Source organism: Citrus clementina, unplaced genomic scaffold (genome assembly GCF_000493195.1).
Source record: "Citrus clementina cultivar Clemenules unplaced genomic scaffold, Citrus_clementina_v1.0 scaffold_3, whole genome shotgun sequence".
In the NCBI taxonomy this organism is placed as follows: Eukaryota; Viridiplantae; Streptophyta; class Magnoliopsida; order Sapindales; family Rutaceae; genus Citrus; species Citrus x clementina.
This window is the reverse complement of record NW_006262339.1, coordinates 33,407,157-33,431,122: the sequence shown is the minus strand read 5'-3', so window position 1 is coordinate 33,431,122 and position 23,966 is coordinate 33,407,157. Positions and strand designations below refer to the sequence as shown.

The window sequence follows — 23,966 nt, the reverse complement described above, 5'->3', positions numbered from 1 at the left end:
CTTTGAGCAACTTAACAACAGATCAATCGGCTCTTCTTGCATTCAAAGCCGTGTCGTTGATTATCGAAGTGTCCTGACAAACAATTGGGCTATATCTTATCCAATATGTAGCTGGGTTGGTATCTCTTGTGGTTCACGCCATCAAAGAGTCAGTGAGTCACTGCCTTGAATCTTTCAGATATGGGTCTCGGAGGCACCATTCCACAACACTTGGGAAATCTCTCATTTCTAGTGTCTCTTGACATTAGGAAGAACAATTTTCATGGCCATCTGCCGAAAGAATTGGGGCAATTACGTCGACTCAGGGTCATGAGATTCGCTTTCAATAAATTGAGCGGAAGCTTTCCATCATGGATTGGTGTCTTATCTAACCTCCAAATATTGAATCTTGATAATAACAGTTTCACAGGTCCCATCCCTAATTCTCTCTTCAACTTATCAAGGCTAGAGACGCTGCGTGCACGGTTCAATATTTTTGGTGGAACTATTCCTTTAAGGCTTGGAAATTTGAGTAAACTCGTGAATCTGGATCTGCGTTTCAGCAATCTTCGAGGTACGTTCCACCACCTCTTGTAATTGAAGCATATTTTTCCATTTTCATGCATATTTTGCAGAATTATCTATGAAATTAATATTTTAAAGAACATTATTGGCTGAAATTATTATGTAATAAATTTAATTTGATCCTTTTACATGTTGAAGGGTAACATTGTCAAACTCAATTTACCTTAAGCTAAAAGCTCAATTTTTTTTTGTCAAACTCTTTTACAGAATCATCTATGAAATGTTTTTATTTTATTTTTTGGTAAAACTCCTCAATGTTAGCCTTATGGCAGGTGAAATCCCAACCGAGATTGGCGATCTACAAAATTTGGAGTATCTTGTTCTTGGTGACACTAATTTAAGTGGCCTCATTCCACCCACGATCTTCAATAGTTCAACCATAGGACACCTTAATCTGCTTGGCAATCAACTCTCAGGCCGCTTACCATCAACGATTGGCCACTCGCTTCGGAACATAGAGTATTTAATCTTGGCGCGCAATAATCTTATAGGAACAATTCCCAACTATATTACCAACGCTTCTAAACTCATTGGCCTAGAGTTGAGCTCTAACTCATTCTCGGGCCATATCCCAAATACATTTGGCAACTTGAGACACCTCAGCACCCTCAACCTTATGAGGAATAACTTGACGACAGAATCATCTTCAGCAGATCAGTGGAGTTTTCTTTCTTCTTTGACTAATTGCAGAAATCTAGAAAAACTAGCCTTAGCTTATGATCCATTAGGTGGCATCCTTCCACCATTAATTGGAAATTTCTCTGCTTCTCTTCAAAGATTCTTTCCATTAGAGTGCAAACTCGGGGGCAGCATTCCAAAAGAAATTGGTAATTTACGTGGCTTGGTACTTTTAAACCTCGTCAACAATGACTTGAATGGCACCATACCAGCATCTGTGGGAAAATTACAACAGCTGCAAGGTTTATATCTCTATAAGAATAATTTGCAAGGATCCATTCCCAATTATCTTTGCCATTTGGAGAGGTTGAATATATTAAGCTTAGGTGGAAATAAGCTCTCCGGAACTATACCACAATGCTTGGCGAGTTTGACTTCTCTAAGAAGCCTCTACTTAGGCTCCAATAAGCTCAGCTCTAGTTTACCATCATCTTTGTGGAGTCTTGAACACATCTTGCGTATAGACTTGTCGTCAAATTCATTAAAGGGTCCTCTCCCTTCGAATATAAAAAAGTTAAAGGTCTTGATAGATTTAGATTTATCAAGAAATCAATTATCAAGTGATATTCCATCAACCATTGGTACCCTCAAAAATCTAGAAACTCTATCCTTGGCTGGTAATCAATTTCAGGGTCCGATTCCTGAATCAGTTGGCAGTTTGATAAGCTTAGAATCCTTAGATTTCTCTAACAACAATCTCTCTGGAAAAATTCCTAAGTCATTGGAGGCACTTTCACATCTCAAACAGTTTAATGTATCTCACAATAGGCTAGAAGGGGAAATTCCTGTCAAGGGGTCTTTTAAAGACTTCTCAGCTCAATCATATTTTGGGAATTATGCACTCTGTGGTCCACCTAGACTCCAAGTCCCACCTTGCAAGCAAGATAACAGAAAAACAACCAATAAAGTTGCTCCAATTGTCCTTCAATATATTTTGCCTTCGATACTATCCACTGCACTTGTAGCGATCATCATCATTATGTACATAAGATGCCGAACTAGGAGTACAAAGCATTTGGATCATGAAGATTTTTTGCCTCGCGCAACATGGAGAAGAACATCGTACTTAGACATTCGACGAGCAACTGATGAATTTAATGAATGCAACTTACTTGGTACAGGCAGTTTTGGATCAGTTTATAAAGGAACCCTTTCTGATGGGACTAATGTTGCAATTAAGATTTTCAATCTGCAATTGGAGAGAGCATTTAGGAGTTTTGATTCTGAATGTGAAATTCTACGGAATGTTCGTCATCGAAATCTCCTAAAGATCCTTAGCAGCTGTTCTAATCTAGATTTCAAAGCATTGGTACTTGAGTTCATGCCAAATGGTAGTCTTGAGAAGTGGTTGTATTCTCACAACTATTTCTTAGACATTCTACAGAGGTTGAATATAATGATAGATGTGGGGTCAGCTCTTGAATATCTCCATCATGGTCATTCGTCGGCACCTATAATTCATTGTGATTTGAAGCCTACCAACATTCTCTTGGATGAAAATATGGTGGCACGTGTGAGCGACTTTGGCATTTCCAAACTCTTAGGTGAAGGAGAAGATTCTGTGACACAAACCATGACAATGGCTACAATTGGTTATATGGCACCAGGTAAAGTTTCAATTGTAATTAAAATTTTTGCTCTTTTTTCAAGCACGAGCAAACTTTGGATTACCTTAATTATCACAAAATTATTTGCTTTTTCTAGTTGTTTCATAATGACATATCTACTTGAAACATTGAAATTAAAAAATGCAGAATATGGCTCAGAAGGAATTGTTTCAAACAAATGTGATGTCTACAGTTATGGTGTTTTATTGATGGAAACTTTCACGGGAAAGAAACCCACCGATGAAATGTTCACAGGAGAAATGAGTTTACGGAGATGGGTAAAGGAGTCACTACCTCACCGATTGACCGAAGTTGTTGATGCAAATTTGGTGCGAGAAGAGCAAGCTTTTTCTGCCAAAATGGATTGTTTATTAAGCATCATGGATTTGGCATTGGATTGTTGTATGGACACACCTCACAAGAGGATACATATGACAGACGCTGCAGCAAAGCTCAGGAAGATCAAAGCGAAGTTCCTGGATGATGTTGCTGCAAGTAGTTAATGCAACATACGCTAAGTGTGCTTGTTACTTTGTGCGTACTCTTTCCTGTTTGTGCCTGTGGAATAAGAGCCATTGCTTTGAGCAGAACATAAATTGAAATGAGAAATCTAATCTTCAAATTTGTATATTCTTGCATAAACATACTTGAAACTAGATATGGTATCTGTTTTATTTCAATCTTCTAGAGATTTATGCTCCAACAAAACGGCCAATTCTGTTCTTTTCAGTCTCTGCTTTTTTTTTTTTTCCTTCTTATCCCGAAAATCGAGTTATTATTTGATGTATATTTATTATTCCAAAGGATTCTGTAGAAAGGTGGAATGTAATATAACAAATTTTTAGTTCACAACTAAAATTCCCAGTAACGGTAATTATATCCCTCTCAACCACAATTGGACTCCGAACATTGATAACAGAACTCAACAGCAATCACGCTTATTCCAAATATTCAAAATGACTATGAACTCATTTATTTATAAACGAACTGTTGTACAAACCCGCACAGTGAATCCATATTCAAACACGAATTCAAGTTTCCATTTCCACTCTCTACAAGCAGTAGTAATACAGAAATAAATACTCTAGTTTAATAGTAGGCAGGTTTCAGTAAAAACTTTAGGTGCGAGTGAAAAGCATTATCTTTGCAAGCTCAAGCGCTTTGTTGCGGCCAAAAAACTTCTCCACAATTGCCAGTGCAAACTCCATAGAAGTTCCTGGCCCTCTGCTGGTGATAAGGTTGCCATCAACCACAACCCTGTTTTCGATTTCACTCTGATCTGACAGCTTGTTGCACATGGCAGGAAAAGCTGTAGCTTTTTTACCCTGAACCAAAGTTAAATATGTCTTGAGGGGAAAAGAAATACACAGGAATGATATTACGGGAAGTACTTCAGAATTTTTTTTTTTTGGGTGTTTGTTGGTTTTTTCCTTTTTTTTTGGGGGGGGGGGGGGGGGGAGTTTACATGAATGAAGCCAAAAAAATCAGCATAAAAATTTGCTACACTTCCCAAATTTTTTATCCCAAAAGATCGTCTCAAATGGTGCGGCATTCATCTGTTGGTGGGTTAGATAATACAATTAATACCAATCACTCAATAAATGCCATATCATTTGGGATAACAAATTTGGGATGCCTATCTTAACTCTTTGGGTAATTAACTAATGAAGAAGCAGCAGTTTTTGAGCTTCTAATTTGTCAGCAAACTTCAATTAATTCATTGCTGACTTACATGATATAAGAACACATTCATAAAATCATACAACATCATAATCTTTCATTAAGTTCAGATTAGGTGATGCAAATCTGAGTAAATAATTTAAGCAGAAATGTCGTACCTTGAGTAAGCCATGGGGCTCCAACACTAAAGCTGGGGATGCACATATAGCACCGTAAGGTCTATTTGATTCCTTTTGCTTCTCTAGCATATTCACCAATTTCTCTGACTTCGCAAATGCTTGAGCGCCACCAAGTCCACCCTGCGCAATGTGTATAGATAAATTGTAGTTAGTTAGTCAATAATGTGGTAAAGACTATGAAGCAAGAGTAAGCACCACAACTTACTGGCAAGACAATTAAATCATACGAAAGTTTAGCTGCCTCATCAATGAGCACATCTGCCACTAATTTAACTTGACGAGAAGCCAGAATTTCTAGTTTATCCTCAACCGATGCAACCACAACGTTTGCTTTAGCTCGTCGCAGAATATCAATTATCATAACAGCTTCCATCTCCTCTGAACCATTCGCAATAGGCACAAGAATCTGAAAGAAAAGAAAGCACAAAATTTCACCAAGAACTTATAACATTTGAAGTTATCAAGAGTTCCATTTTAAGCACAAGTCAGCAATCTTTAAGGATCTCACAATCTCTAATTTGAAATATTATGTACCCATTTTACAACTTGTGGATGGCATGAACTTTCACCCCTATAATTTCCTTTTGTTCATGCGCCGTACACCCCCAGCCCATCCACCCTCAACCTTCCCCCCTGGTCCAGCAACGCTCATACTTCTTTTGTAGTTGATCAAACTTTGGATTTATCATAAAAATATATCTGCTACCTCCAATATGTTCACAAATGAGTGAAGTCAATGATGTATATGTACATGTATAGAAGATATCACAAATTTTTATTTACTACCAAATGGGTATCCCTCAAAACATGGAAGAAGAAAAACAAATACAAGAAACTAACAGTCCAATCTCACCTGGGGAGAATTGTCAAATGTCCACTGAATTGGATTGAACTCAGCAATAGTGTATTCATCTCCATGATTTGCACGCATTACCTAGGCACAAGGTGACAGTAAAGACGAAAGCATGAGGAACAGAAAATTCAAATACAAATACCAAGAGAAAGAACTTACATTAAAAAGAATTTTATCAGTGGAGACATTGAAGCTCAACAAATGCATATTTCAGGATCCCATTAATTAAATCAAACATTGTTTTCACCACCTTATGATGGACCAGCAGGTATGCAATTTCATCTAATGAATCACTAATGCAAAAAGTCATACTCTTCCCCTGAACTTATTTTCTTGAATACATTAGCCTCTGAAACTTCCAACTAGACACACCAAATGAATCTATTAGAATGGATTTCCACAAATTATATAACTCATAATTTTTTTAAACAACGTTATCTATAAAAGTTAATACCAGTGGCCCAGAAACTTCATCAGCTTTCTCTTTCCCATACAACTGCTCAACAAGTGCAACGACAAACTCCATGGTAGTGCCCGGTCCACGACTCGTAACAACTTTACCATCCTGCTGTACTCTTGATTCAACAGTTGCTGCACAAGCAGGAGCTAATTGCTCCATAAATGATGGATAACAAGTAGCCTACGAAAAATGAACAACTACATAAATTAGAACTTAAGAATCATCAGCCAGAAGAAAACTGAACTATAACAAAAATATCAGTGCAATTCCCAAAAGACCACAAAACATCAAAAAGGTTTATCTAATTCTTACCTTCAATCCCTTCAACAGACCCCAAGACCCTAACGCCACAGCAGGTGAAGCACAGATAGCAGCATAAAGACGCCCATCTGAAGCCTGCTTCTTCACAATGCTTTCTAATACTTCAGATTCTTTCAGATTGGTAGCACCGGGCATGCCACCCTACAAGGGAAATAAAAAAGGATATAACATAACCAAAAAATCAGCAACAAAAGAAATTGAAAAGGAAAAACATACATGCCAGAATAAATATCGAAAAGAATTTCACTGACTACAACAACTTGAAATATTTAACTAGGACCACATAATGAATGGTAACAGCCACAATAAGGAAATCCCAAAAAATTAAAAAATAAAAATAAAACAAAATAAACATTTTCCATTTTTTTTCTTTGCTTAAAATTATTATTAGTTCATTTTCAATCGAAAATTAAATGAAGATGACTTAACGACGAATTATTTAGCTTAACATTCAGGATCAGCAATAATCATCTATAATTATACAAACATCACATAAATTGGCATGAGCTAAGGCGAGCTGCAATACATACGGGAAGAGCTATAAGATCAAAAACGGCGTCGCGGCAGTCAGACACCAGAGCATCAGCGACAACCTTGACACCATGACACGCGTCGACACGAAGCTGTGTCTCCACAGACGCAACCGCGACGTCTGCTCCAGACCTTCTCAAAACATCGATCGTTATCAAAGCCTCAATCGGCTCACTCCCGTTCGCAACAGGCACCAAAACCTTGGAAAAAAACGACACGGAAAATTCAAAAACGAAACAAAAAGGCAACAGAAAGAAACTAAACAAAAAATAAAATAAAATAATTACCTTTTTGGAAGTTGAAGACATTGTAGCTGTTGCTGTGAAGGAGAAAATGCGATTTTTCAAAGCAGGAATTTGTTTGGGGAGAAAATGTTGAGTGAGAGGAAAGTGACGAAGAAGAGAGTGAGGAGTGACGTGGCGAACGCTTATTAATACCATTTTTTTAAGTTAGTTTTCTAGAGGCATCAGTGCGGTGTGATGTGGGGAGCTTCGTGGCAACTGGCAAAGTGGCAATGCAGTAGCAGCTTAAGAATAAGGGTGACATGGCTTTTTACATGATGGGCTGGGCCGGACATCCCGGGCCTCACCATGATTGTATGACCATTAGCCAGCAGGTTGAAATGTTACAAAATACATGTTTATTTAGTTCTTTATATTTTTAATTAAATGTCCGTTTAATTATAAAAAATATTTTAAATTATTTTCACTGACAGTTATATTACAATCCTATATTTACTTTTTTTTAACTTTTGTAATAATATCGTTGCAACTATATTTTTGGAGATATTAATTAAAAAAATTTGAATTTATCAAATTAACCTTAAAAATAAATTATAAATTAATTATTATTATTTTACTTTTAGGATTAATTTAATAAATTATTTTTTACAAAAAAAATTATTAGTAAGATTGTTACAAGAATATTAAACATTACTTTAAATTAACTTGTATTAATTAATTTATAAATAATAATTAGTAAGATTGTTGTAAGAGAATGAAAAATATCAATTGTTTTATGCTAATATTTATTTTTTAATTTGCTACCAAGTAATTTATTAATTAATATTAATTAAATTTTTTATTGATTAAAAAAATAAACAAATTAATTTATCGGTTAATTTGGTAGTTACCTTTTTTATTGATTAAAAAATTAATGTAAAAAAATTTTGTTATCAGAGTATTATTATAAAAACAAAGAAAAAATGAAAGCAAGAGCATAACATATTTGATAATAGAACTGCCTTAAAGTATTTTGTAAAATATAAAACCTAAATAAGCACTGATGTTAATATATACGGATCAAGCCAATATTTGAGAATAGGGCTGTCTTGAGATATTTTACAAAATATAAAAATTAAATAAACACTGAAGTTAAAATTTATAGATTAAACCTAACATTTATCTAAATATTAAGCTTCATAATGCTTGATGGGCAAAACTGTAATATCACAATTAAAAAAATAAAATTTTATACACGAAAAAGGCAAAATTCTGATTGTTTCATCCTACTGCAAATTAGCTGTGGCGTTGCAAACAATGTTGCCTGTATTATCTTCAATGGAATTTGGAATTTGGATACAAAACAAATGAAACGATTGTTTATTTGCCGTGGACTTTAACATTGAGAGTCCACTGGACCTCGTATTTTGGGTAAGCGCATAGGAAACTCGTATTCCCCAAAAGCAGACAGAGGTGATGGTAGATGCAGGTTTTCAGGCTTAATAGAAATCGAAAGTTGTCTTGCCACCTAAAATTGTGGTATCAGTAAAATAGAAAATTGAAAGAAATATCAATAACTAGGTAAAAGAAACTCTATCAATGATCAATGACAAGTCCATAATATTTAAGGTAACCCCAAGTCAAGGCCGGCTTTAGAGTGTTTGGGACCTTAGGCGAAATTTTTTTATGAGGCCTCTATTTATTTTGTAATTTCAATACTCAAAGAAATTTTAAAAAGAAATTGCAATTTCAATACTCAAAGAAATTTAAAAAAAAAATTGCAATTTCAATACTCAAAGAAATTTTAAAAAAAGGCTCAAAATTTATTCCATTTTTAATTCTTGAATTTTAAAAATAAAACCTAAAAAAAGTTAAGAAGATATCATTTTTATTCCATTAAAACTATTACAAAATAAACAAACAAATAAATAAGAATAATATTATTTTCAAATAATATATTTAGAATGATAGAATATAAAAAGTTGAGATGATGAATTAATGATCAGATAATAGAAATGGACTTTATATTTCTATAAACTGATTTTTTTTTAAATGAACCAATGAATATAATAATTTTCTTTGTAGAGAAGAGAGGAAGAAATTTTTTGATTTACTGATTTTTGAGATTACAAAGTTTTTAATAGAAAGTAAAAGAAATACTAAAAGTCAAAGATTCTAACATTAAATAATTATTTTTTTTAGGAAATTGAAAAGACTAATAATTTAATTTTTTTTGGAAATACTAATAATTAAATAATATTATTAGTTATATCTCTTTAACTTAATGTTATCAAATATAAATTTTTCATAAAAAATAATTCTTAACTATAGGATAATTAATAAATTAGAGAGATGTTAATAAACTTTTTGATTTCCTAAAATACGTAATTTAAAAAAAATGAGGCCTTCACAAAATATGGGGCCTTAGACAACTGCCTTATTCGCCTATACCTAAAGCCACCCCTGCCCCAAGTGCTTGTATAATATTTGCCAAAATCTATATCTCTTCATGGATTAAGACGCAAAATTTCAGTCTATATTACTATGTGGATCTGTTGCTCACAATTGTCTACCATACAATCACACCCTACCAGAAATTTACCATTCTACCATGGAAATTCAATTTCACATATAGGAATTACACATTCATAATGACTGTTAATATTTACAATGCTCGGCTAGACCTAACCACCTTGAAATCCTTTAATCAGTTAACTATTCAATTCCTCCAGGCAAACAAATTGAAAAATTATTTAATCAGTAAATCCTTAAAAACTTGTCGACAAATTCTCTAAGTGTTAATATTTACATACAAGATTTTAGATATTCAATTCCTTAAAAACACTCTTTTTAAGCTACAACACGCTCACTTCTAGTATCCCATCATCCTTGTGGAATCTTGAGTACATCTTGTATGTAAACTTGTCGACAAATTCTCTAAGTGGTCCTCTATCTTCAGATATACAAAACTTAAAGGTCTTAATAGAGTTGATTTATCAAGAAATCAATTATCAGGTGATATACCAGTAAGTATTGGTGGCCTCAAAGATCTAGCAACTTTATCCTTGGCTAGAAACCACTTTTATGGTCTGGTCCCTAAATCATTTAGTAGTTTGATAAGGTTGGAATCTTTGGATCTCCCTAGCAACAATCTCTCTGGAGAAATTCCAAAGTCAATGGAGGCACTCTCATATCTCAAACAACTTAATGTGTCTCACAATAGGCTAGAAGGGGTAATTCCTATCAAAGGACCTTTTAAAAACATTTCAGCTCAATCGTTTTTTGAGAATTATGCACTATGTGGTCCACCAGGCCTTCAAGTCCCACCTTGCAAAGAAGATAATAGCAAAGGATCCAAGAATGCTACTCTGCTTGTCCTGAAATATACTTTGCCTTCGATTATATCCAATGCACTAATAACAATTGTTATGATTCTTCATAATATTTCAAAATAGGAAAACAAGAACTCCAGATAAAGAAGATTTGTTCTCTTCGACAACATATAGAAGACTATCCTATCATGATATTCAACGAGCAACTGATGGATTTAGTGAATGTATCCTGCTAGGTACGGAGAGCTTCGGATCTGTTTATAAAGGCACACTTTATGATGTGACTATTATTGTAATAAAGGTTTTCAATCTGCAGCTAGAGAGAGCCTTTAGGAGTTTTGATTCTGAATGTGAAGTATTGTGGAATGTTCGTCATCAAGATCTCACAAAGATCACTAGCAGCTGTTGCAATCCAGATTCTAAAGTACTGGTGCTTGAGTTCATGCTCAATGGTAGTCTTGAGAAATGGTTGTGTTCTCACAACTATTTCCTAGATATCCTAGAGAGGTTGAATATAATGATAGATGTGCGGCTGGCACTTGAATATCTCCATCACGATCATTCATCAACACCTGTAATTCATTGTGATTTGAAGCCTCGCAACATTCTCTTGGATGAAAATATGGTGGCACATGTGAGTTCGGCATCTCCGAACTCTTAGGTGATGGAGAAGATTCTGTGACCCAAATCATGACAGTGGCTACAACTGGTTATATGGCACCAGGTAAGGTTTCAATTATAATTTCAAATTTTCGCTCTTTTCGAAGCACAGTCAAAGTTTGGGCCATCTTGACTGTCAAATATATTATTTGTTTATCATTTGTTTTATGATGTCATATCCATTTGATCTATCGAAACCAAAAAATGGAGAGTATGGATTAGAAGGAATGATTTCGGCCAAAGGTGATGTCTATAGTTATGGTGTTTTATTGATGGAAACTTTCACCAGAAAGAAGCCCACAAATGAATTGTTTACCGGAGAAATAAGTTTAAGAGACTGGGTAAGGGAGTCATTACCTCGTGCATTGAGTGATGTTGTCGATGCAAACTTGGTGAGAGAAGAGCAAGTTTTTTCTCCTAAAATGAATTGTTTATTAAGCATCATGCATTCGGCATTGGATTGTTGCATGGAGTCACCAGAACAGAGGGCATCTACGAAAGTTGCCGCTGAAAAGCTCAAGAAGATTAGAGTGAAGTTTCTGGATGATGCTGCTGCAAGTAGTTGATGTCACGTTTGCTATGTGTGTTTGTTAACTTTGTGCGTACTCTTTCTTGTTTGTGCTTGTGGAATAAAAGCCATTGCTTTGGGCAGAACATAAATTGAAATGATAAATTATATCTTCGAATTTTTATCTTTGGACATACATAAATACACTTAACGCTAGATATGGTATGTGTTTTATGTCAATATTCTGGAGATTTATGAAATTGTTCCTCCAACAAAGTGGCGAAGTCTTTGAATCTCTGCTTCCCTCGTAGCGTCTTTCTTTTCTTTCTCACCCTGTAAATCGAGTTATTACTGTTTTTGATATATTATAACAAATTCTTAGTTCAACTTCATAATTAAAATTTCCAGTAATCAAAATTGGACTCTGAACATTGAAAATAGAACTAGACATCATTCACCGTTTTTTTTGGCAAATATTTAAAATGACTTGTTATCAACTCATTTATTTATAAACAAACTGTTGTATAAACATGAATTCAAGTTTCCATTTCGCCTCTCTTACTACTATTAGTAATACAGAAATAAATACTCTAATTTAATAGCTTGTTGCACACGGCAGGAAAAGCGATAGCTTTGTCACCCTGAACCAAAGTTAAACATGTCTTAGGGGAAGACATCTACAGGGGAGTGATATTACAAGAAGTACTTGGGATTTGGGGGAAAGAAAGCGTAAAACTTTCGGAAAGCTTATAATAAGTTCTGCACTGAATTTGGGTATTGTGAATAATGAAGCAGCAGCAGTTTTTGAGTTCGTAATTTGACAGTAAACTTTAATTAATTCATTACTGACTTAGTGAGATAAGACCACATCCATAAAATCAGGCAAGATCATAATCTTTCATTAAGTTCAGATTAGGTGGTCCAAATCAAGAGTAAACATTTAGCCAGAGATGGTAATATCTTTATTTCAAAAACATTATGAAAGATGAGACTTCAAGGAAAGAATTCATCATATTCATTTTGTTCAAAATCTCCCAGTCATAAAGGGGACCATTTACAATTTAAGAAAACTAGTTCTTTTCAAGAATTGACTACTATACATAGCAGCTGCATTGCAATACGCCAATAGCTGCCCTGCTTTCACTCTCAAGAGAAGTAATTTATTTCTTAAAGATTACAATCTTTAGAAGTAACGACGATCACACAATGACAAAAATGCATGCGTGGTATAAGATTACTTAAAGATAAGCCCAAAATGTCAGCACTCAATCAAAAATTCTTTAAAGATTAAGCTTTAGCGTGCTTTTGGGTTTTGAAAAAGAGTGAAAGTGACAAATATTTATGAGTCAAACGGACTCTACACGGGCCGGCTAGTGTAAATGTTTATCAATATTTACATGCATCATTGACTTTTGACGTCACAAATTCACAGGTTCCACAAAGGAAACTTACAAGCATCCTATAATTTAATTCTGATCCCCACGTCACGACGTTGAATGATGGAAGAATATATTGGTGGTCCTGGAGGAGGAGATGTTTGGTGGACTTATTCAAAGCGTCACTGCTAGTCAGTCTGCTTTTTTGCAATAACATTTCTATCCCTCTGTTCATGGACGAGTCCGCATACACCACAAAACAACAATATTCATCTTCTTAGCAATTTCACTTTCTTCGCTGTTTACAATTCCGAGTAATTGAAATTCATTATCCTGCTCGAAATGCTTGTAAATCCAATGTGGAATATATATACATACATACATATATATCTCGGTAAATCTAGTAATTTAAATTATGTGATGCCTCACCAAAGTTTCTACTAAGCACCTCTGAAGCAATGTAACCATCGACCCAATACTCTCTTTAATTCGTATGGCACAAAAATCTTCATCAAGAAGAATGTTATATAACCTCTCTCTCTCTCTCTCTCTCTCTCTCTCTCTCTCTCTCTCTCTCTCTCTATATATATATATATATATGTATGTATTTATGTATGTATGCATGCCAATCTTCAGTCCCCTTTTAGATCCGCATAAATTCATTTGTGTTAGAGTAGCTCATTATGGAGAACGAAGCAAGGAGAAACAGAGGAAGGAAAAGCTTAATTAAGCTAAAGAAGAATATAGAGTGTTGCAGAAGTGTAGCTGCCAGCTCAGCTTAGTTAGTTACAGTTTGTTAGAAACACAAAATGTATTGTGATGAAAGTTAGCTGATTAATTCTTTGATTAGTTACACTGATCAAAGTTGAGAAATGTAAGTATAAATATCCATAGTTTGTAACATTCTGTGATTAAGAAAATAACGAATTCAGTTTCACAACTCTTCTAGAATTTTCTTAATACTTCCTCAAGAAACAAACAACTCTTTTTATAATTCTTTCAATTTGAATCCTCAAATTAGAATTAAACGTTACAAATTTAAAATTACACATTAAATCCTTGATACTCTTCCAATTCCAGAATATATTGGCATGCTAATGGGGCAGGTCTAGTTGGATATACCCAACCTGTTCGAGATCCAAAATCATGACAAAAATGAAGATTTAGGTTAATTAGAAAATTTATATCTGGTTGGATGCTTTTTTTTTAGGTTAATTAGAATGATTTTAATTCAATTAAAACTTTGGGAAAACAATCAATATGTGTAGAAGTAAGCGATGACATGATCTGGGAATAACAGTAAATTCAGCATTTGATATCCACTGTGAAAATTTAAAAAAAAAGCATGTGACATCCGAATAAATAGTAAAAAGTAACAGAAGGGGGTCTTGGTGTATATTGTTAAAAGCTTAGGAATTTACATGATTATTTCATTAAATTATGGGGGTACAACTATCTATTTTTTTTCTTTTTTTTCAAGGCACAACTAATAACAATTATTTTAAAGCTATATTAGCACTGACCCTCTGCATTATTAATTGTTTAGTGATAATTATTAGCCCAAATGTCATGGTCTGTCTTTTTTTTATTTTTAAAGGAAAGGAAAAGAACAATTGTGGTTGCCATGAGCCTCGGCATAATGTGAACAAATAGACAGAATGCATAGGCCTTGCCAATGTGGAGCATCTTCTTCTTTTTGGTAAGTAAAGTGCCATAAGCCCTTTATTCAGGGTTCGAGTACAGCGGCGTATAACAATTTAAAAATCTATATGCGTTTACTCGGACGACTCGCTCAATGATAGAATATAACAATTTGCAAGTCTCCACTCTCCTGTACATTTTTTATTTTCTTGTTTTCAAATTCATACGTCTCTTGTATAAGTATATGCTAATTACCTTCACTTAAAACTTGTATCAACTTCACTTAGCAATTAGATTGCTGCATCTATAAAAAAAAAAAAAAAAGACCAATATGCGCTTATCATTCTTCTTTGTTCCTATGTTGTTGTTACAATATTTCATAGCTAGCTTAGCTATGACGACTTTGAGCAACTTAACAACCGATCAATCGGCTCTTCTTGCATTCAAAGCCCGTGTCGTTGATTATCGAAGTGTCCTGACAAATAATTGGTCTATATCTTATCCAATATGTAGCTGGGTTGGTATCTCTTGTGGTTCACGCCATCAAAGAGTCACTGCCTTGAATCTTTCAGATATGGGTCTCGGAGGCACCATTCCACTACACTTGGGAAATCTCTCATTTCTAGTGTCTCTTGACATTAGTGAGAACAATTTTCATGGCCATCTGCCGAAAGAACTGGGGCAATTACGTCGACTCAGAGTCATGAGTTTCGCTTACAATAAATTGAGTGGAAGCTTTCCATCATGGATTGGTGTATTATCTAACCTCCAAATATTGATTCTTGATAATAACAGTTTCACAGGTCCCATTGTTGGGGAAAAATCAGGTTTTTAAAATTTTTATAAAACCTTTTAAGGACCGCTCTCATATAATATATAGGAATACGTAATTCAGAAATCGTACCTTGAAAATCTGAGTTGGCTTTTTCCGCTGAAGTGATTTAGGCTCCTAGATCACGATCCGCCACCACCACTCCTGTTAGATCACGATCCGTCACCACCACGCTTGTTAGATCACGAACTGTCTCCAATGATCTTCCAGGTTATGACTCAGGTTCGATCTGCACTTGACGTGCGGGCGCCTTTATCACTACCAAAGCAACTAGCACGAGAAAATTTTTCTCTCAACAATGGAGAGAAAAATCTTTTTCTCTGATCTGTATAAAAAGTGCTTCTCTACTTTTCTTTAGGGAAAAATAAGCCTTATATATCTCCCTTTAGTGAAAACCCTAGGCTCCAAATAATGCCCTAAATAAAACTCACGTTTATTTACTTTTTCAATAGGGGACCCACCTTGTAAAATAACATAAGGCCCCTTATACAAAAGCTAATTAAATGGAGCCTCCCACTAAATGATATATTTAGGCTTTTGACCCAAATCGCTAGTTATCTTACTTATTAGTCCAGTAGTGGTGCAGTCAATTAAATGAGCTAACCCGGGGATCATTTGGGAACATACAATAGTAGCTACAATAATTAGGCCTGTAATTAAACTAGCCCAATTATTTAATTCCAAATCTACTCCACTAAAAGATTGGAACTGACTTCCATAATTGTATGCTCGAATAATAATTCGTCCCAAGCCACATTGATTTCTTTACTGCACAATCTTTTGTACCACATCGTTAATTAAATTGATATCTCAACTGTCCAATCAATTTAATAACATCTTATTCCTTGATCCTTACTGGTTTTCTCTAATGATCATTTTCAACATACTAAATATGTTGACACACTCTGGCCAGAGAATTCTATGATCAAGTGCCGAAAACCCATCAAGAGATGTGTTGTACAAATTCTATATTGTTAATCCATAACTCCAATACTCATAATTGCTCCCACCAAGATATCGGGTAATCTTGACCACAAGAATGTGTCGTGCCCATTGGTAACTCAAATGGAATAACAATTACAATCATGAAATCATAATTAACTCAAGATTAAGATTACAGTAAAATCAACGCCTATGAGATTTAATAAGTCTGACAGTTATTACAAAGTTAATTAAATCTCATATGTGATCCTGTTCAATGTAGTCGTACTACATTAATAAATTCATACATGATTAAGACAAATCATTCAATGAATTTATTACAGTCTATACCTAAATAAAGTGTCCAACTTTATTTATCAACTGCGAACTAAATTTATTTAATCATAAGATAACTTGTATTTATGTCTTCTGTGAATCCACATGGTGATCACATAAATACATATAATATGATTAAATGGACTTTAATACAAATATTAATGCAATTAAGATATTTGAATAAAATACCTCATTTATTTTATTAATCAGAAAAATTGTTTATTACAATTAAATAAACACATATGCTTTTAAAGAGCATATTTTCCCAACACCCATCCCTAATTCTCTCTTCAACTTATCAAGGCTAGAGATGCTGCGTGCACGGTTCAATATTATTGGTGGAAATATTCCTTCAAGGATTGGAAATTTGAGTAAACTCGTGAATCTGGATCTTAGCTTCAGCAATCTTCAAGGTACGTTCCACCACCTCTTATAATTGACGCATATTTTTCCATTTGCATGCATATTTTGCAGAATTATCTATGAAATATTTTAAAGAACATTATTGGCTGAAATTATTATGTAATAAATTTAATTTGATCCTTTTACATTTTCAAGGGTAACATTGTCACACTCAATTTACCGTAAGCTAAAACCTCAATGACTCCTCAATGTTGGCCTTATGGCAGGTGAAATTCCAACCGAGATTGGCAATCTGCAAAATTTGGAGCGTCTTATTCTTGGTGTGAATAATTTAAGTGGCCTCATTCCACCCACGATCTTCAATATTTCAACCATAAGATTCCTTAATCTACTTAGCAATCAACTTTCAGGCCGCTTACCGTCAACGATTGGCCAATCGCTTCGGAACATAGGGTATTTAACCTTGTGGGCCAATAATCTCATGGGGACAATTCCCAACTCTATTACCAATGCTACTAAACTCATTATGCTAGACTTGGGCGTAAACTCATTCTCAGGCCACATTCCAAATACATTTGGCAACTTGAGACACCTCAGCGTGCTCAGCCTTATGATGAATAACTTGACGACAGAATCATCTTCAGCAGATCAATGGAGTTTTCTCTCTTCTTTGACTAATTGCAGAAATTTAACATTTTTATCCTTCGGTTCTAATCCATTAGGCGGCATCCTTCCGCCAGTAATTGGGAATTTCTCTGCTTCTTTTCAAAAATTCTATGCATACGAGTGCAAACTCAAGGGCAACATTCCTCAAGAAATTGGTAAGTTGCGTGGCCTGATCCTCTTAAGCCTCGGCTTCAATGACTTGAATGGAACTATTTCACCAACGATGGGAAGACTTAAGCGGCTACAAGGTTTATCTCTTGAAGAAAATAATTTGGAAGGATCCATTCCCTATGATCTTTGCCACTTGGCGTTGATGTACGGAATAAGGTTAAATGGAAATAAGCTCTCTGGACATATACTGCCATGCTTGGCGAGTTTGACATCTCTAAGAGAACTCCGCTTAGGCTCCAACAAGCTCACTTCTAGTATACCGTCATCCTTGTGGAGCCTTGAGTACATCTTAGAGATAAACTTGTCGTCAAATTCATTTAATGGTCCTCTCCTTTCCAATGTACAAAAGTTAAAGGTCTTGAGAGTTTTAGATTTATTAAGGAATCAATTATCAGGTGATATTCCATCAACCATTGGTGCCCTCGTAGATCTAGAAACTCTATCCTTGGCTAGTAATCAATTTCAAGGACCTATTCCTGAATCAGTTGGCAGTTTGATAAGCTTAGAATCCTTAGATCTCTCCGGCAACAATCTCTCTGGAAAAATTCCCAAGTCATTGGAGACACTTTCACATCTCAAACAATTTAATGCGTCTCATAATAGGCTAGAAGGGGAAATTCCTGTTAAGGGGTCTTTTAAAAACTTCTCAGCTGAATCATTTTTCGGAAATTATGCACTCTGTGGTCCACCTAAATTCCGAGTCCCACCTTGCAAGCAAGATAACAGCAAAAGAACCAAGAAAGTTGCTCTAACTATCCTTAAATATATTTTGCCTCCGATAGTATCCACCGTACTTATAGTGATTACCATCATTATGTACATAAGATGCCGAAATAGGAGTACAACAAAATCAGATCACGAAGATTTCCTACCTCTTGCAACATGGAGAAGAACATCGTACCAAGACATTCAACGAGCAACTGATGAATTTAATGAATGTAACTTGCTTGGTACAGGTAGTTTTGGATCAGTTTATAAAGGAACCATTTCCGACGGGACTAATGTTGCAGTAAAGATTTTCAATCTGCAACTAGAAAGAGCATTTAGGAGTTTTGATTCTGAATGTGAAGTTTTACGGAATGTTCGTCATCGAAATCTCATAAAGATCCTTAGCAGTTGTTCTAATCCAGATTTCAAAGCATTGGTACTTGAGTTCATGCCGAATGGTAGTCTCGAGAAGTGGTTGTATTCTCACAACTATTTCTTAGACATTCTACAGAGGTTGAATATAATGATAGATGTGGGGTCGGCTCTTGAATATCTCCATCATGGTCATTCGTTGGCACCTATAATTCATTGTGATTTAAAGCCCACCAACATTCTCTTGGATGAAAATATGGTGGCACATGTGAGCGACTTCGGCATTTCCAAACTCTTAGGTGAAGGAGAAGATTCTGTGACAGAAACCATGACAATGGCTACAATTGGTTATATGGCACCAGGTAAAGTTTCAATTGTAATTAAAAATCTTGCTCTTTTTTCAAGCACAGCAAAGTTTGGGTTACCTTAATTGTCAAAAAATTATTTGTTTTATCAGTTGTTTCATAATTAAAATTAAAAAATGCAGAGTATGGATTAGAAGGAATTGTTTCAGCCAAATGTGATGTCTACAGCTATGGTGTGTTATTGATGGAAACTTTCACGAGAAAGAGGTCCACCGATGAAATGTTCACAGGAGAAATGAGTTTAAGGAGATGGGTAAAGGAGTCATTACTTCACGGATTGAGTGAAGTTGTTGACGCAAATTTGGTGCGAGAAGAGCAAGCTTTTTCTGCCAAAATGGATTGTTTATTAAGCATCATGGATTTGGCATTGGACTGTTGTATGGAGTCACCTGACAAGAGAATGCATATGACAGATGCTGCAGCGAAGCTCAAGAAGAATAAAGTCAAGTTCTTGGATGATGTTGCTACAAGTAGTTAATGCAACTTTTGCAATGTGTTTTTTTATTTCAATATTCTAGAGATTTATGTTCCAACAAAGTGGTCAACTCTTTTTGGGTCTCTGCTCCTCTCTTAGCGTCTTTCTTTTCCTTCTTATCCTGTAAATCGGGTTAACATTTGATATATATATATATATATGAAAGGTGGAATATAACATAACAATTTTTTAGTTCATAATTAAAATTCCCAGTGAGTCGATCGCAATTGGACTCCGACCATTGATAACAGAACTAAACTCAGGTTTATTCCAAATAATTGAAGTGACTCTATGAACTCATTTATTTATAAACCAAACTGCTGTACAAACCCACACAGTGAATCCATATTCAAACATGAATTCAAGTTTCCATTTCCCCTCTCTACAAGCAGTCGCAATACAGAAATAAACACACTAGTTTAATAGTAGTCAGGTCCCCGTACAAACGTTAGGCGCGAGTGAAAAGCATTATCTTTGCAAGCTCAAGTGCCTTGTTGCGGCCAAAAAACTTCTCCACAATTGCCAGTGCAAACTCCATAGAAGTTCCTGGCCCTCTACTGGTGATGAGGTTGCCATCAACCACAACCCTGTTTTCGATTTCACTCTGATCTGACAGCTTGTTGCACATAGCAGGAAAAGCTGTAGCTTTTTTACCCTGAACCAATGTAGAGTATGTCTAAGGGGAAAACAAATACACAGCAATGATATTGCAGGAGCAGGATGTACTTGGGATTTTTGCGGGTAAAAATCCCATATTCTTTATCCCAAAATCTCAAATGATGTGACATTCATCAATTGGTTGGTTAGATAATACAATTAATTCATTTGGATTTTGTAAAAAATTACCAATCACTCAATAAATGCCATATCATTTGGGATAAAAAATTTGGGATGTTTATTTTAACTCTTTGGGTAATATAACTAACGAAGCAGCAGCAGTTTTTCAGTTTCTAATTTGTCAGCAAACTTCAATTAATTCATCACTGACTTACATGAGATAAGACCACATTCATAAAAACACACAACATCATAATCCTTCATCAAGTTCAGATTAGGTGATCCAAATCTGAGTAAATAATTTAAGCAGAAATGGTCGTACCTTGGGTAAGCCATTGGGCTCCAACACTAAAGCTGGGGATGCACATATAGCACCGTAAGGTCTATTTGATTCCTTTTGCTTCTTTAGCATATGCACCAATTTCTCTGACTTCGCAAATGCTTGAGCGCCACCAAGTCCACCCTGTGCAATGTGCATGGATAAATTGTAGTTAGTAAGTCAATAATGTGGTAAAGACTATGAAGCAAGAGTAAGCACCCCAACTCACTGGCAAGACAATTAAATCATAGCAGTGCCAGGTCCACGACTCTTAACAACTTTACCATCCTGCTGTACTCTTGATTCAACAGTTGCTGCACAAGCAGGAGCTAATTGCTCCATAAATGACCGATAACAAGTAGCCTACAAAAAATGAATAACCCCATAAATTAGAACTTAACAATCATCGGTGAGAGCAAAACTGATGTATAACACAAATATCAATGCAATTCCCAAAAGAACACAAAACATAAAAAAGGCTTATCTAATTCTTACCTTCAATCCCTTCAACAGACCCCAAGACCCTAATGCCACAGCAGGTGAAGCACAGACAACAGCATAAAGACGCCCAGCTGAAGCCTGCTTCTTCACAATGGTTTCTAATACTTCATATTCTTTCAGATTGGTAGCACCGGGCATGCCACCTTACAAAGGAAACAAAAAAAGGATATAACATAATCAATCAAAGAATCAGCAACAAAAGAAATTGAAAGGAAAAATATACATGCCAGAATAAATATCGAAAAGAGTTTCACTGACTACAATAACTTGAAATATTTAACTATGGCCATATAATGAATGATAACACCCACAATAAGGAAATCTCCAAAAATTAAAAATTAAAATAAAACAAAAAAAACATTTTCTATATTTTTCTTTGCTCAAAATTACTATTTTTTCATTTTCAATCGAAAATTAAATGAAGATGACTTAACGACGAATTATTTAGCTTAACATTCAGTATCAGCAATAATCATCTATAATTATACAAACATCACATAAATTAGCATGAGCTGAGGTGAGCTGCAATACATACGGGAAGAGCTATAAGATCAAAAACGGCGTCGCTGCAGTCAGACACGAGAGCATCAGCGACAATCTTGACACCATGACACGCTAGCAAAATTTCAATCTATATTACCATGTGGATCTGTTGCTCACAATTGGCTACCGTACGATCACACCCTAGCAGAAATTTTTCAATCCATACCTCAGCTACAAGCTCCTCTTTTGTCACAGGTGAACGCAATTCTAGGGGATCATCTTTTGATGCACGGGAACGTAATTTTTCAATATTAGGGAATCTCCTCAATACCTAGAAAATACAACATCCATCAGATGATCCATATCCAAAAGAAATATTACATGTATTTAGTTCTTTCTCCAACACCCCAAGAAGGAATTTGACTTAAGGAGTTCATTTTTATACTCGCAGGACCAGCATTCCACTAATCACACAGAGCTAAGATAGAAAAGTAAATCGAAACAAACAGCATAATTTAACATTCATTACGACGTTCACTGCTTACTGCAGCAAATAGATCATTCACGCTTAAAAAAAGAAAAGGCAACACATCAGTTCACTCCAAGACAATATGTCCCGAATCTGAAGAAATTAAAAGATAGGCCACAAACCAGTCGAGCATTCTCTAGGCGCCTAGCTGCCTTCTCAAATTCTCTACTCGTATTATCCTCAGACTTCCTGATAACTTTAACCTCTTCCTCTTCCTAAGGCTGGCAAATCTGATGAAAATAAGTCACAGGCACAACAAATATTAATAACTTGTAATGCCCCTTCAAAAATCATAAATATTTCCAAACCAAGAATTTAGCAATAATTTGAAGCCATGAGTCAAATTAATTGACAAAATGGCTAACAAAGTATCTAAAGAAAATGAGCAAATTTCTGTATCACTAGAATTAACCATTCTCAACCCAAACAGAAAAAAAGTTCAACCAAGAAAAATCATGAAAAACAAATACCCTGCGCTGCTTTCTAATGAGATGAGCAAACTTCTCGATATTTGGAAGAGCAAGCAATTTGGGCATCAAGTGGTTGCGGAAATACCCTGGAGCAACCTTCACAGTTTCACCAGCTTTACCAAGCTTATCAACTTTCTGAACATATAAAACCAATCATTAATACACAAGTTAAAACTCAAATAGGCTGATTAGTCAAGAGATCCAAACTGGTGAAAAGGGAAAACAAAAGATCAATTTACTCACTGTTGTTAGAATCACTTCCAATCGTCTGTATCTGAGTCCTTGACAAGAAAATAGCAATGGGTGATGCAACACGCGATCAGAGCTCTCTTTAGTAATCTGCCGGAGAGCATTTCTTCCATGCTGAGTAAAAGCCATCCAATGCATTATAGCTGACTACATGATGCAAACAAAATTTCACTTATTAATCACATAAGTATTCATTGATTTTTCATCCAAAACAAAATTAACTGAACTTCTATATATAACCTATTCAACAACTAAAATACAGCATAAAAGAATAAAAATAAAAGTTAAAAAACAGATTTTTAGCCAAAATTATTATCAAGACCTTTCTTTTTACGATCTGGGTACTTCTCAGTTCACATTACGGGTGGGCAAATCGGTTTCGGTTCGGGTTTTCGGGTTTTGGTTTGGGTTACAACCCGATCGGATTGGAGCATTGAACCCGTTCGGATTGATAATGCGAACCGAACCAAACCGAATCGAACTGAAATTCAGATTCACAATTCGGATTAGTTCGGTTTGATAATTTGCGTTCATTCGAGGTTAAATTCGGGTTAAACTGTTTAAGCTTCCTTGCCAAGAAACATTTGCAAAAATTTTTATCCAACTAAAACACACTAGGCAAGCTCACCAGATTGTGGCATTAGAAAAAAGAAGAAGAAGTTAATTTCTTATCCGTGAATAATAAATAATTAAATGAAATTTTCACTTTTTCAGAAAAGCTCCAATGTAAGCCACTCTATGCTGTGAAACATATGCATCAATCAATAATATTTTGAGAGGTGAAGACAAATTAGGGCGCCGGTGGTGGGCTACGTGTA

At 35.2% G+C, this 23,966-nt stretch overlaps 1 protein-coding gene and 1 pseudogene across 1 annotated transcript; both read right to left on the bottom strand.

Annotated features, from left to right (window-relative positions):
- Nucleotides 1-23,462, bottom strand: part of LOC18047072 — a 29,869-nt pseudogene extending 6,407 nt beyond the window's left edge.
- Nucleotides 3,839-7,363, bottom strand: LOC18047076 (protein DJ-1 homolog B). Its single transcript, XM_006442487.2, has 8 exons — nucleotides 7,161-7,363; nucleotides 6,873-7,073; nucleotides 6,334-6,483; nucleotides 6,016-6,201; nucleotides 5,562-5,642; nucleotides 4,914-5,114; nucleotides 4,688-4,828; nucleotides 3,839-4,174 (listed from the first exon to the last, which is right to left on the bottom strand). The coding sequence occupies exons 1-8, from the start codon at nucleotides 7,311-7,313 to the stop codon at nucleotides 3,968-3,970; spliced, it is 1,320 nt and encodes a 439-aa protein (XP_006442550.1). The 5' UTR covers nucleotides 7,314-7,363; the 3' UTR covers nucleotides 3,839-3,967.
- Nucleotides 23,463-23,966: the final 504 nt, after the last annotated feature.

What these genes read in the sequence shown, in the direction of transcription:
- LOC18047076 (XM_006442487.2), bottom strand. Translation starts at nt 7,313, where the DNA reads ATGGTATTAATAAGCGTTCGCCACGTCACTCCTCACTCTCTTCTTCGT. An exon ending in TGTCTTCAACTTCCAAAAAG is followed by an intron (nt 7,074 to 7,160) that starts GTAATTATTTTA and finishes TTTTTTTCCAAG; the next exon opens with GTTTTGGTGCCTGTTGCGAA. An exon ending in ATGAAGTTTCTGGGCCACTG is followed by an intron (nt 5,643 to 6,015) that starts GTATTAACTTTT and finishes CCTTGTGCCTAG; the next exon opens with GTAATGCGTGCAAATCATGG.